The sequence below is a fragment of the Microtus oregoni genome, unplaced genomic scaffold (assembly GCF_018167655.1).
Source record: "Microtus oregoni isolate MIOR12 unplaced genomic scaffold, Mior012 000002F_ref0000024, whole genome shotgun sequence".
Lineage (NCBI taxonomy): Eukaryota > Metazoa > Chordata > Mammalia > Rodentia > Cricetidae > Microtus > Microtus oregoni.
In genome coordinates this window covers 6,231,927-6,247,550 of record NW_024543061.1, presented here as the reverse complement: position 1 = coordinate 6,247,550, position 15,624 = coordinate 6,231,927, and the positions used below count along the sequence as shown (strand labels likewise).

The following is a 15,624-nucleotide window of genomic DNA, read 5'->3' as shown; positions in this document are numbered from 1 at the left end:
AAATATGTAGCAATGTTTACATGACTATGCTCTTTGATGTTTTCTGTTTTTAGATACTTGAGTTTTTAAAATGGCTAATGCTCTCCCAAAACTTCCTAACTCATTAGCAGATTATAACCCCTAGCTCTAAATTCCTTGATACAGATTACTGTTGCCTCTATCAGAAGGTCTTCAGAAGAATGCACTCAGACAGTATCTCTTGAACACCAACCTGAGCACTGGCATAAAAGCTGGAGAGTGGAAAAAAAACTACTCTGCTTCTTTAATTATAATAATGAGAAATGATAATTCTTTTAAAAAACAAGCTGTAATTTGTCCCCTTTGAACTTCAGGGTCAAGTTCATGTTGATCATGAAATAGTGAAGAGGTGGATCAAATCTGATTATCACATATAGCAGTGGGGCCTTCCAAGATGGGTACAATTCCATAAAGCCATCAGGATGAAGCCTCCATGACTAGAGATAGCTTGAGGGAGAGAAAGAGATCACAGAATACACACAGAGACACAGACATATATGCATGCACGCAGAACTCACACATACACAAACATTTCCTGGCCCTTGTAATGTCCTACCCTACCTCACCTGGAGAATTTATGAGGAAGAACGCCATTTCCAAATGTAGGTACTTGGATATCCAGGATGGCGAGTTAAATAAAGCACTTTTTTCTATGAAACACCACTCTGTCACAGGCATTTAATTATAGCAATTATATTTAATTATAGTTGGAAAGGTGTACCAACATAGAGTTCCATAAAGACCGCTCTTACTTTGAAGACATTTTTATCCCTTGTTAGGGTTTAAATGTGAAAAATTCTCCAGAGACTCGTGTTTCTGGTCATGTGGTCTGAAGTTGCTGACACTATTCTAGGAAACTGTGGGGGCTTTGGAATTTTGGCCTAACTGGTAGACAAAGCCTCCTAGAGTATGCCTGAAAAGCTGACTCTCTACTTCATCACATGCATAGATGTGAACCAGCTACTCTGTATATTCCAACTCTAGCACCAATCACCATCCTCCCCTGATGTGATAGACTAAAACTGTGGATCCAACCAAGCCTTTTGGCTCTTAATTTGCTGATTTGTTACAGTAATCTGAACGTTAACTGATATATCTACTTAATTTTGGTCATCTTAATGCCAGTCATAAGCCGGGCGGTGGTGGCACACGCCTTTAATCCCAGCACTTGGGAGGCAGAGGCAGGCGGATCTCTGTGAGTTCGAGGCCAGCCTGGTCTACAAGAGCTAGTTCCAGGACAGGCTCCAAAACCACAGAGAAACCCTGTCTCGAAAAACAAAAAAAAAAAAACAAAAAAACAAAAAAAAAAATGCCAGTCATCCACAAGTGAAACAGAGAGATGTGTTACGTATTAAGCTGTGAACAGTAGATACTAACATCAAAAGACCTAATTACTACAGTAACCACCCTGAGGTACAGTGTTGAAGCAGAATTATGCAGCTACATTGACTTGCCAAGAAAAAGCACCTAGGAAATTTAACAGAACAAAATAAATCAAAATAGTAGAAATTGGTGGTAAAAAGCAATCAACTTTAATAAGTGGTCCTTTATTCTTTCTAGAGAAGAACAAAAGTTGCATTGATAGCTGCACCTAGAGATGGTGAATTCCTTCTGCTGAGCTTCACAGAGTTGTTGCTCTGAGTTCTGCTTCAGTTTCCATGACAGCTACCTGCTTCTCATCTTGTCTTCAAAAGACGCTAACCTCCTTCATGACTGCCACAAAATAAGTCATCCTATAACACCAATTACTTGAAGTAAATTGAGTCTTTGTTCCTCACAAGTTAATAATACCTGTACAAAATACAGGAAAAGTAGGTGCAATTTCATATGCCATCACAGAAATGAACAGGGATCCCACAAAAGCTTCAATTATGACTATAATGGAAAATATTCATTAATCCCTTTGAACAGAGAATCTATGCTAATCTGTTTAGTGGACTGATTAGATTAAATAGACCTGCTTCTGACTTTATGGGATTTAAACACTGAGGGTGGGATGCAAACCAGAGAAGCAAATGATCACAAGGTCATAAAATTACCCAGATGTGGTATTTCCTCAATACTAAAAATGTAAATTTAATTTGAATTTTGAATGTGTTCACCATTTCAACCAGATTCTTGGAACATCTTGCAAACTTATTACAGTTTGTAATTGTACTGTAATATAAATTTAACTGGAGTTTTATTTTACTTCATTAAATACTTTTTTTAAACAGTGACCATTGCTAGCTTCCAAGGCTTTGTTATTTTACTGTTAAGAAAGTCTCAGACACTACTCATGTTTCTTATTTAGAACCTACTGGGGAGGTCACTGCTTGAATCAGGATCATATTGATACTCCCACTCCAGAGAAGAAAATGTGAGCTGTCAGCTGAAACCTTGACAGTAGTCCACGAGCCTCGTAGTAAAATATGAAATAATGGTAATGCGTTAATTCTCAATGTAAGAGCTAGCTAGCAATATGCTTAAGTGATTGCCCAAGCAATGATTTAATTAATACAGTTTCTGAGTGATTATTTTGGTCCTGGGCAGCTGGGAGTGAACAAGCAGCCTCCTACTACATAGCTCCATAGAAAGAACTCTGGGCTCTTCTAATTGAGGAAGTCACCTGCATCAGAGATGTTGTGTCTCTTGTTTAGGACATCTAATATAATAAGAGCCTAATAGGTCATTAGTTGAATGTAGTCTCATGAGTGATACCAGAGAGACCAGATTAAGAACCCCTAATCTGGAATTTAAAATGGTTGAAAGATATTTAAGGAAATGCTCAACTTCCTTAGCCATCAAAGAAATGCAAATCAAAACAACTCTGAGATTCATCTAACACTGATGACAACTCATGCTGGAGAGGTTGTAGGGTGAGGGGGACACTCTTCCATTGCTGGTGAAAGTGCAAACTGGTACAGCCCCTTCGGATATCAGTATGGCAATTTCTCAGAAAATTAAGAAACAACCTTCCAGAAATAACACTTTGGGGTATATACCCAAAGGACGCTCAATCGTATCGCAACGACTTGTGCTTAACTATGTTCATAGCAGCATTGTTTGTTATAGCCAGAACATGGAAGCAACCTAAATGCCCCTCAACCAAAGAAAGGATAAGGAAAATGTGGTACATTTACACAATGGAGTACTACACAGTAGAAAAAAATAACGATATCTTGAAATTTGCAGGCAAATGGATGGATCTAGAAAACATCATACTGAGTGAGGTAACCCAGACCCAGGAAGACAAATATCATACTCACTCACGTGTGGCTTTTAGGTATAAAGCAAAGAAAAACTAACCTACAATTCATAATCTTAGAGAACCTAGACAACAATAAGGACTCTAAGAGAGACAAACATGAATCTAATTTACATGGAAAGTAGAAAAAAACAAGATCTCATAAGTAAATTGGGAGCATAGGGACCATGGGAGAGGGTAGTAGGGGAGGGGAGAGGAAGGAAGGGGAGTAGAGAAAAATATATAGCTCAATAAAAACAATTAAAAAACAAAATATAAGACCTGAAAAAAATAAACTATTTAAGAAATGGTAAAAAAAAAAGAAAAGAAAGAGAAATTATTTCTGAGGTTCACCCATGTTAAGAATATAATAATAATTTATCTTTGGATTCACCTTCTTATTTAGCTTCTCTAGGAACATGAATTATAAGCTCAATGTCCTTTATTTATGGCTAGAAACCAAATATGAGTGAGTACATCCCATGTTCCTCTTTTTGGGTCTGGCTTACCTCACTCAGGATAGTGTTTTCTATTTCCATCCATTTGTATGCAAAATTCAAGAAGTCCTTGTTTTTTACTGCTGAGTAATACTCTAATATGTATATATTCCATACTTTCTTCATCCATTCTTCCGTTGAAGGGCATCTAGGTTGTTTCCAGGTTCTGGCTATTACAAACAATGCTGCCATGAACATAGTTGAGCATATACTTTTGTTGTATGATAGGGCCTCTCTTGGGTATATTCCCAAGAGTGGTATTGCTGGATCCAGGGGTAGGTTGATCCCGAATTTCCTGAGAAACCGAAACACTGCTTTCCAGAGTGGTTGCACAAGTTTGCATTCCCACCAGCAATGGGTGAGTGTACCCCTTTCTCCACAACCTCTCCAGCAAAGGCTATCATTGGTGTTTTTTATTTTCGCCATTCTGACAGGTGTAAGGTGGTATCTTAAAGTTGTCTTGATTTGCATTTCCCTGATCGCTAAGGAAGTTGAGCATGACCTTAAGTGTCTTTTGGCCTTTTGAAGTTCTTCTGTTGAGAATTCTCTGTTCAGATCAGTGCCCCACTTTATAATTGGGTTGATTAGCCTTTGACCCACACGGGAGCACCGGTCAGAAATCTCAAGGTCCAAATCAGGAGCAGAAGGAGACGGAGCACGAGCAAGGAACTCAGGACCACGAGGGGTGCACCCACACACTAAAACAATGGGGATGTTCTATTGGGATCTCACCAAGGCCAGCTGGCCTAGGTCTGAAAAAGCATGGGATAAATCCGGACTAGCTGAACATAGCGGACAATGAGGAATACTGAGAATTCAAGAACAATTGCAGTGGATTTTTGATCCTACTGCACGTACTGGCTTTGTGGGAGCCTAGGCAGTTTGGATGCTCACCTTACGAGACCTGGATAGAGGTGGGCAGTCCTTGGGCTTCCCACAGGTCAGGGAACCCTGATTGCTCTTCGAGCAGATGAGGGAGGGGGAATTGATCGGGGGAGGGGGAGGGAAATGGGAAGCGGTTGTGGGGACGAGGCAGAAATCCTTAATAAATAAATAAATTTAAAATTAAAAAAAAATAAAAAATAAAAAAAAAAAAAAAGAAACAGGAAAAAAAAAATAATTATTTATTCTTTTATACAACTGAATATATTCCAAGTATTATATATTCACTACATGGATATATAACATTTTCTTTACCCATTTCTCAGTTGTTGGATATTCTTTTTTTTCAACTTTTAGGCTATTGTGAATGAAATTACATTTGTGTATAGATTAAAAGTTTTAAAAATTCAAAGAAAAGAGAACCCCTCATCTGAGCCAAGATGAAAGTTCTGCCCTGCAAAATGGGAGCAATGGTTTCTTTTATCACCCTACCTTGAAGGGGCTTATTCCACAGAACATATAATTGATAAAATAGAACATTTAAGCATCTCTATCTCTCACCTGTGGAGTGAGGATAATGTACCTAGTACATGGTGGGCTCTCTGTGCATAGCTGGCTATTCTTGTCACTCTTATTCCCTTGGCTCTAAAGTGCACGGTATTGCCCGCGACTGTCCAGATCGAGAAAATCCATGTGTTGTGGGAAAAAGCAGTCAACACCAAGGGCCCAACATCATTATGTCACAGTGCCCCTGGACTTGGCGGTCAAAGTGAGAAGACCTTACTCTTCTTTCCAGGCCATGAATCAGACAGCAAGAACGAGCACAGAAAAACGGCTGTGTGTGTGTGCTCATAATGAAAGGAGATTTAGTATGTGTTCTGGGGGCAGTGTTGTCACAGTGGCTTGTTGAATTAAAAGGCAGGGTAACAAGTCAACAGGATCACTTTATGCTGATCTGCTGTATCTACATTATCCCTACAGTCAGGGGTGACTTGGAAAGTCATGTGAGCCTTAATTACCAAAGTGGCATCAACCCCAGGAAAGCCTTCGCAGCCCGATCCAGTACCCTTCCCTAGGGATCTGCCGCTGCCTCTGCAGCAAATGAAAGCACCACTGTGCTCCATTTTCTCAGTGCAAACAGCAAGTTTAGATCCTGATATTTTCAAAATAGAAGTAACGATTGTTCGGTAACTAATCAATAAATTAGCATAAGTTATCTGTAAATTGATATGAATAAAAGCAATTGTTTTGTACAAATACATAATGAATATATTTAAGATATTACCAACAGCTTGACAGTTCTTGGACTTCTTGTTGTCTTATTGCATTTTTTTTATTTTCATGTGTATGAGTGTTTCGCCTGCATGTTTTTCTGGGCAATACAATCGTATGGTACCCAGGAAAGTCGGAAAGGGGTATTGAATCCCATAGAACTGGAGCTACTGAAGTTAGCCACTGTATGGGTGCTGGCAATTGACCCTGGTTATTCTGGAAATCAGTGGTCTTTCTTCAGCCCCTTTGTTTGTATTCTGAGACAGGGTCTCATGTATCTCAGGCTAATCTTGAACTCACTGTATTGCTGAGAACAACCTTAGACTTCTGGTCCTCCTGCGCTACCCCCTGAGTGCTTGGCTTATGGTTGCATACCACTGTACTTGGTTTATATGGTGTGTGGCTCAAAAACAGAGGCTGGGCAAACATTCTACCAACTGAGCTATATCCTCTCGTCCAGTTTTTTAAATCATTCCTTTTTGGGTAAAAATTTATTCTACATACAAATATTCCAAACACTTAAAAAATAAGACTGAATTGGTAACAATTAGTTACAATTGTTACAATAAGTGCCCAGTCCTTTCAGTGCACGCTGTCCTTTATTGTCAATTCAGTCCTTCCAAGCGCATGTTTCCCAAGGGTACAGATGAAGAAACGATATTTTAAAAATTTAAATAATTTTCCTCAATGTCAAATACTGCTCTGCCAACTTATATCATTAGAATACTCAAAGCACATTTCAATTCCACAAGGATTTTTTTAAAAAAATATTGGTCTCTTTTCATGCATATGCTAAAGACTATTCGTTTATTTACTTGTTCAGACAATGTCTCACCCAATAACTCGGGATGGACTCAAACTTGCATCAATCTTGCTGCCTTGGTCTCCCAAGTACTTGAATTGAAAACATGAGCCAAAATACCTGGCTTTGAAAGAGATGTATAGGTGAAAAATACAAATAACCCTTCAATTTATATTTTGTTTTTAATTGTGTGTGGCGATATTTTGTTTGTGATTTAACAAATAAAGCTTGCCTGAAGATCAGAGTGCAGAGCTAGCCACTAGTTAGTCATAGCGGCCAGGCAGAGATGGCACCCACCTTTAATTCCAGCACTCAGAAGGCAGAGGCAGATGGATCTCTGTGAGTTCACGGCCACCCTGAGCTACAGGAGATTGAATCAGTCTAAAGTAGAAACAGAGTTAAAGAGTGATGGCTCACACTTTTAATCCCAGTAATAGCGAGGTGGAGATGGCAAGTGATTTGACAGGGTGGAGAGAGGAATATAAGGTGTGAAGAGACAGGCGCTCAGCAGTCGCTCTGAGGAACTGGAGAGAGAATACCCGGCTCAGTCTGAGGATTTGGTAGAGGTAAGAACTAGGGGCTGGTTGCTCTGTTATTCTGATCTTTCATCTTTCACCCCCTAATATCTGACTCCAAGTTTTTATTATTAAGACCAATTAGAGTTGTACTACAATTGTGTGTGTGCGTGTGTGTTTGCACATGCGTGTGTGTGTGCCACATGTGTGTGGGTACTCAGAGGTCAGAAGAGGATTTGGGATACTCTGAAGCAAGAGTTACAGGTGATTGTGAGCTACCTGACATGCCTGATTGGAACCCAATTCCTGCCCTCTGTAAAAACAAATGGAGCCTCATAATTCTCTCATATCTTTCCAGCTCTGAGATATAACTATTACAGACATGTTAAAAATCAAGCAGCAAATCCTAAGAACTGGATAGCTATTAATATTTTTTTGCTAAAATTCATCTTTGTCATATAACTCTGCAGTTTCATCTCACACTGCAGGAGGCAGGACCAGGCATATAATAATTACGACTCTCTTCTGCTTTGTCCTCTAATACGGATGATTTAACCCAGACATTTATTGTAGAATCTAGTTGATACGGCGACTGAGGTGGGCAGTCCTTGGGCTTCCCACAGGTCAGGGAACCCTGATTGCTCTTCAAGCAGATGAGGGAGGGGGACTTGATCGGGGGAGGGGGAGGGAAATGGGAAGCGGTTGTGGGGACGAGGCAGAAATCCTTAATAAATAAATAAATTTAAAAAAAATAAAAAAATAAAAAGCAGAAAAACAGTATGTGTTCAAAAAAAAAGGGGGGGGGGGAACAGAACTGTCAGCTGAGGCTGTGTGCTTCCAGAGTGTGTCTCCTGCACCACACTGTCTTTATCTCTCTCCCAGGAGAGGCACAGACACACAATCTTTTCAGATCTCCAGTACACAAATGGCATACAGTCTTGGTGATATGAGCAGAAATGTCTTAGAAACTCAGTCACAGGAAGAATGAACAATTACTGCTTTGATTTTAGTTTTGAGAAATCACATAAATCAGGAAGCTTGTACCTGTGCACTTCAGTGCTAATCATTGGGGACTGGCAGTCTGCAAATGTGAGCACAGCTCCTGCTGAATCTTTCTTGGCCCCGTGGGCTGAAAGGGAACTGGCAGGAGAAGGTGCCTAACTCCATCCACTGACCTACCATGATGCCTGAGCAGAGTAGGAAGTCAAAAAAACCATCTACCATAGAGGACATAAGCATAAAAGGAATGGCAAAGAGTGATGTCCATCCCAGACCAGGAGAGCTTGGCAGAGGTTCATCTTGATCTCAAATAGACTACTTTCATACTTAGGCTATACGGAAGAACATAACAAAAAAATCAAAGACAGGGTAATCATATTTGAGGAGCTTAGAGCTGGATCATTTGAATTCAGCCCCACAATTGCATGAGATCAATTGTATGAAACACATTGGACTGCTCCACACATCTCTCTCCCCCAGAAAAACTTCTTATCCAGCAGTCAAGCATTCCCCAGCAGGTTGGTGGCTAATGGGGTCACACATGTCTTCCCGTAGCTGTTAGCTTGACTAACGTGATGAACCCACATTCATAAAGCCATATAAATTCACCTAGATTCCCAGCATTTATTACTTACACAAAAAGAACAAATAAGATCTACATGGTATCAGTACTTTGCATTCCTAGTCCCAGAGAAAGTCAGCAAACCTGAAGGTCAAGGTGACCAGTCACATAGTCAATGATTCACTCTGTTAGAGCCAAGCACTCTGACCCAAGTGTTCCATACCATTGTACAGCCTGTATGGAAGGGAGAAGTTCTTAGACCTACTTAATCAAAAGTAGGGAGATGGCTGGAAACCTTTCCCACAAGAAAGGGATAGGAAACTGTCTTTAGTAGCATCTTACTCCAGGAGGTAGCTCTCAGAATTCTGTGTAGTCAGGTTGGATGGTGAAGCCTGTGTAGTCTGGGTGAATAAATACATGTAAGTCAGCCCGAGTGCCATGGCAAAGACGCCCTGCCTACTCTACCTAGTTTACCCAACTTATTCAGGGAGGAGTGAGCCCAGTCCTCCCCACCACCTATCCACCTCATCACCATCACAGGATATAGGAGTAAACTCTGAAAAGAAGGTTCCAAAGTTTGGGCCACAAATTAAGGGTACAAGGAAAACTTCCAGGCTTTATCACTGCTGTCTTTTCCTATGAAGTAACAATAAATACTATTGCCCCAGGTACAGAGGCTCTCCTGAATAAAAACCCATGGCTGCTGCCACTGCCTTTTCATCTCTTGGGAAACTTTAGTGACTCTCTTGACTGACAGTGTCATTTTCTTTCCAAATGTGTATCAAACTGATACTAGCCAGATGACACAATCCTCCCTTCCTATCCAGAGGAACTTCTGATGTAATTCCTCACTCAGTCCGAAAGCTGGGAACGTATCAGTTTCACTCTGAACAGGTCCTCCATTCATATATCAATCTCTTCACTGAATTTCGACATTCATTGTCATGCATCTGTTGGTACCTGATGCAGTCCACTGTGCATGAGCTCACGCTTTTCCTCTCCCCTCCCTCCCTCCCTTTCAGTGAAGCCCCTGTCTGTAGCATGCATAAAGTCACATGTATGGCTCGGATTGTTAACAAGAGAGGCAGCTGCTGTTCTGATGAAGCTTCTACATCATTCACCTACAGCAGTAGCTGTGGCTGTGGATAAAAGATTGGAATCCTTTGACATAAGTTATGCTAATTATAATGAAGTTACATCCTCTAGAAAGGGAAATAATTATTCTCTGTTCTATGTGCTTAGAATTCCAACCTGTCTATGTGAACACACTTGCATGTGTGTGTGTGGAGGGTATATATATATGACATGTGGTATATGCATATGATAGACATGTGGTGTACGTGATATGTGTGTGCAAGTGTATACAGGAATATGCTCACCAATATATGTATGCGTAGAGGCCAGAGACGGAGCTGAGCATCCCAAAGTCATCTTGAAAGACTCTGGAAAGGTTAAGGGCTTCAATAAGGATATAACAGACTGCATACAAATGCTATTGTCGTGAATTTTTTGCTGAACTCTTTTTATATACATTCTGAATTTTACAAGCAGTTTTAAGTTCTATTTCTTAAATAAATTAAAAATAAAACCTCGCTGATACATGTGGACCAGACTATGCTATCGAAAGATGCTGTATCCACTATGTCTTTATTTTAACCGCACTGGTGCTGTCGGTATTTGCAGTGCTTCCACAGTTCTCACCCTCAGCTGTGAATTATAATGCTTCCTGATCTCTAGAAATTTGAAAGCATGGTAACAGTATTTACAATCAAACCAATTAATTCAGTATCTTTAGGGGTGGGGACTAGGTATCTTTACCTTGTAAAACTCAAGGAGTTCCATGCATAGGCAATATTAAGAACCATTCCTTGTGGGGGAATTCTCAGATTGGCCACAGGGAAGTTTAATTTCCTACCTCTCCTTTCTTTATGAGCACCGTTCAAACAGAGACCATCTGTAATGGGCACTCCCTTGGGCTTGTCACCATCTTTTAGGATATTTTTGGAATCTCTCCCTCTCTCTTTTTTAATTGCTTTAAGTAACTTCTGCAAATGAGGTGCATCACCTAAGGAATGAAATTCAGGCAAATAAACATGTTTACAGATATAATGACTCAGCTGTCAACAGTGGTACCAAGAGACACACAATGTCTTTGCTTGGTGATGTGATAGAAGAGGCAAGCCTAGTGTTTTCATTTCCTTGACTCTTTGCTTTGTGGGCCTAATATGTAGCAGTTGATTTCTATGGTGTAAATACTCTCAATAGAGATAATTTTAGTCCCACAACAAGACATTCTGACACAATCCCTGGGTAGAGCTGTTGGGTACCACATGTTCCAGAGGTCAAAGCAAGCTGCATCTGAATTGAGAGTTACTCTCTGGACTTGATCTGTCAGAGGCAGTTTCTAGGAGCACTTCAGAGACTTTCTATGCAAGCAGGTCTGAGAACAACTGCTGACAGGGGTGCTTACTAACTTCCAAGGGCACATGCCTCACCCGAGGATCTTGGTAGAACACTTAGTAAGTGCTGCAGTCTCTAGGAATGGAGATGTGTTCCTTAGTTCTCTGTCAGCTTGACACAAGTGAAAGCTATCTGGGAGGAAGAAACCTTGATTAAGGGAATGCTTCCATCAGATTGTCTGCAGGCAGGTCTGTGATTAGACTAATCTTCTTGATTAGACTGGTATGAGGGATCACCCATTGGGGCAGTGCCACCCCCGGGAAGAGTTCTTAGACCTACAAGCAAGTAGAGAACAAGCCTACTAGTAAACAAACAGTATTTCTCTATGTCTTCTGCTTCATCCAGTTGCTTCCTCCAAAATCTTGCCTTGAGTTCTTATCTTGACTTCCCTTAATGGTGGATTGTGAAAGATGGGGAAGATAAATAAACCCTTTCTTTTCCAAGTTGCTTTTATTTATGCTGTTTTATCCCAGCAATGGACAACAAGCTAGGACAGGAGAGAACTAAACGAGGACAGGCAGTCATTCAGAGACTACTGTCCCAAGAGTTTAGAAGAGAGTCTTAGAAAACTCATAACTTAAAGCATATGGGTTATGTATGACCAAAGTTGTCCAGGTGCTTTACTTTACAAAAATGCATTTGACTTAAATTTGAGTTAGATGTCAGTATCATGAAAATCTATTTTCATGTTGAGGAAGGGGTGGGAGAGAGAAATGGAAACAGCGATTATACTAGAAAGTGTGATAGCCTTTCCACAGCTCTGGAGGAGGCTATTTTGCCCTTCCAGGAGACAGCCACCCGCCGCCCCACCACTGTCTGTATCACCTTATCCCCAGAGGCATTGAGAAGTATTTATATCCTAGGCTTTTACATTACTCATTTTCCTCCCCAGCTATGGTAGCCTTCTTTTCTTATTTTCTACAGTTCCCCACATATCAGCTGTGTATGCCTGAAGTGCCTTACACAATGTTCTTAAAACATCAGACCTTTCTCTCCCCAAACTGTGAGCTGACCATGTTCCTCCAGCACAGCCCATCCTCCTCTGTGGAAAACAATCCAAATCATTCTTCAAGACACGGCTCAACCAACATAGCCAAGGAAAGCCATCCCATCTCTCCCTTGGTCCAAGTGCAGACTGGATCTTCTTCTGGATAGTAAAGACTGTCTTTGCTCACTTTTGGTATATTTTATTCTCTGAGCCTCCACAATGGTCTAGATAAGCTTTCATGTTCTTAAGGAAAAATAGTTTGCCATATAGCAGATTCTCAACCATTTTATCAAATGAATAAATTAAAACTAAGTTTTGACTCTTACTATATTTACTTGTCTTTTGCTAATATATCAAAGAAATTTTTCAATACTATGCTAACCTATAATGTGCAAATTACTTCCTTCCATATCCTTGATCAGTCCCTCTATAGGCCATTTCTTCTGCTCTCTGTTTTGGTTTTGGTCACTCAATATGAGGAATATTATTTATTCCATAAAGCTTGTCCTAGACAAATAAGGAGAGGAACTTCTAATTAAACACTTCTTAATAACTTGTACTTCCATGACATGGCCACTTAATGGTTTTGTTTCTGCTTTTTGAGACAGAGTTTCACCATGTCATCAGACTTACCAGAAACATGAAGTCTTCTGCCTCTCTACCTCCCTCAGTCCTGGGATTAGAGGTATGTGCCACCATGGCTGGGACAATCATCCTTTCCAAACCACTTTTGCTAACACACTTTATTCTTACACCATGCCTACACGATCTAAGAGCTACATATGACCTTCGGTTAATATTTAGATGCTAAAGTGATATATCCTCCACAGAGTAGGAAGAAACAAAAGCAGAAAGCTTAAACGAACCCTCAGCTATACCTACCTATGACCTCTTAGAGGAGATCTGTGACCTTCCTGAGCATCATCTCTCAGCAGGACTTGGAGTAAAAGATCTGTCTCACTTTACTTACTAACTTCTCCAAACTTTAACATATTATTTAAAAACTGGGACCCAGACCTGCTCAGTTAGCCCGTGTTAGAGGCAAAGTCTGGGCCTTCCAGAGTTAGCAAAGATCCATGCTGCTTGCCCTCACAATGACAATATAACTACCCAGTAGAACAAATATTTTCCTAAATATGAGCAGGAAAAGTAGTAATATTATAACTTATCCTCATAAAGCACATTCTATTTGATAGTCCAAATTTCTCCCTTAATTTGATGGAATTAGCTGTAGTGGGTAACTCTAAGATGCCCAAATGCAATTATTTTAACAAAGAATACAAAAAGTTTCTAATCTGTAATCAATTTACAAAGATCTATACCCTGGAATACTTTCTTTTTTAGATCTTTTTTTAAATTGTTTTTATTTATTAAACTATATATTCTCCACTCTCCTCCCTTCCTCTCCCCTCCCCTTCTACCCTTTCCCATGGTTCCCATGCTCCCAATTTACTCAGAAGATTTTGTCTTTTTCTACTTCCCATATAAATTAGATCCATGTATGTCTCTCTTAGGATCCTCATTGTTGTCTAGGTTCTCTGGGATTATGAATTGTAGGCTGGTTTTCTTGTTTTGTGTCTAAAAGCCACTCATAAGTGAGTACATATGATATTTGTCTTTCTGGGTCTGGGTTACCTCACTCAATATGATGTTTTCTAGCTCCATCCATTTTCCTGCAAAATTCAAGTTGCCGTTGTTTTTTCCTGCTGTGTTGTACTCCATTGTGTAAATGTACCACAATTTTCTTATCCATTCTTTGCTCGAGGGGCATTTAGGTTGTTTCCATACCCTGGAATACTTTCAAGTCAATTCTATGTACTCATTTTTTGATGCTTTTTAGAAAACACTTCTAAGGTGAAATGACAGCCAGCAATTTAGCATTCTTATCACCAACAATAAATGCAACGCAAATAAAAAACAGCACTGCTGAAGGTATTTGCTGGTGATCCATCTCCTAGAGGATAAGATGAGATAAAAACAGCCTCGCTGTGTTTAAAGAAACAAGTCTTGGGGAGGAAATGGCAGAAAGAGAAGGCAATGATCCATTTCTCATGCATTTACAACCACTTTCTAAGAATTTTAACGCACCCACAGGATTCAGTCGCTCCTGTAAGCAAGCAAGGTAGAATTAGAACTTCCTGTCTAAGGTGCCCTGGAAGCAGTGGGGAGAAGATTGCTGAAGGTCTTCTGAGGCTCGGGAACCCAGTGTCCTCTTGTCTTTCCATCCCACCCACTGCTCCTCTCTCACTGACTCCTGTCTTGGGGGTTTCTGGACCTTTTCTACCTCTTATTCTAATGAAGGGCAAGTTCACCAGTCCTTTAGAAGTTGAGGGAACCTTTTTACTGTTAATTCTCCCTTTATAAATCCATGAATACAAGCACCAGAAAGAACTAATCCAAGACTTTTGTTTGCAGTGTATAGTTGTTGTGAAAGGTTTTTAAGTCTGTATTAGCAAATACATGCAAGAACCTGTCTGGAAATCACATAAGCAACTGCGAAGGAAGCCTGGAAGTTGGGGGAAAAGAGAGGGAAAAAATACCTTTGGATTATTTTATTTTTATTATTTGAGAAATTATTCTAAAATTTTAGTGGTTTATTTTAACCAGTGTGTGTGTGTAATCTTGTAATTATGGGGAGGAGCTGAAATGAGTGAAGAATCACCCCTGTCCTGGACTGTACTTAAATATCTTTGGGACAAAAAGATGCTACAAGCCACAAAGAAAATAAAACAAAACAAAACAAAAAAAACCCAAATACCTCCTCAGCAAGTAAACCCTGCAGGGAAGTTCCGGGAATTCAGGGATTCTCTTGAGGAAGAAACAAAAGGTCATCAGAAAGGGGATGGGCAGGGACCTCCTTACCCCCCAGCCAGGTGTCAGAGACGTTCTGGAGCATGGTGACCGGCATGCAGAAGAAGACGATGAGCAGGTCGCTGAGCGCCAGGGAGCAGATGAAGATGTTGGTGACGGTGCGCATGGCCTTGCTGCGGGTCACCACATAGACCACCAGGGCGTTTCCAAAGAGTGCCAGGGCGAAGATGATCAGGCCGGCAAGCAGGAGGGCCAGCCTGACCCGGGCGGGCAGCTGCGGGGTGAGCACCAGTGGCCTTAGCCGATAGCGCGCGATAAACTGCGAGCGCGTCAGGTTGTGCAGTCGCAGCAACGCCGAGAGCTGCTCCGCTGTCAGGTTCCACGGCATGATGGGCTCCAAAGCCTGGACGATCGCCCGTGGGGCTGCCCGAGGCCGGGCAGGTGGGAAAGAAGTGGCGCCTCGGTGCGAGCCCCGCGAGAGAAGCTGGCGGTGACCAAGGTAAAGTCAGCGCTGCCGGTCAAACTGTTTGCAGTTCTAAGAAAGTTCCTAGCCAGGCGCTGAGGTTCTCAGAAACCTCACAGAGGCACGTGA

The 15,624-nt window shown here is 40.9% G+C and overlaps 1 protein-coding gene across 1 annotated transcript in view; it reads right to left on the bottom strand.

Moving 5' to 3' along the window:
• Positions 1–15,420, bottom strand: part of Qrfpr (pyroglutamylated RFamide peptide receptor) — a 51,777-nt gene extending 36,357 nt beyond the window's left edge. Inside the window, exon 1 of the mRNA XM_041644604.1 lies at positions 15,084–15,420. Within this exon, the coding sequence (XP_041500538.1) occupies positions 15,084–15,420 (337 nt within the window). The remainder of the gene's footprint in view (positions 1–15,083) is intronic.
• Positions 15,421–15,624: the final 204 nt, after the last annotated feature.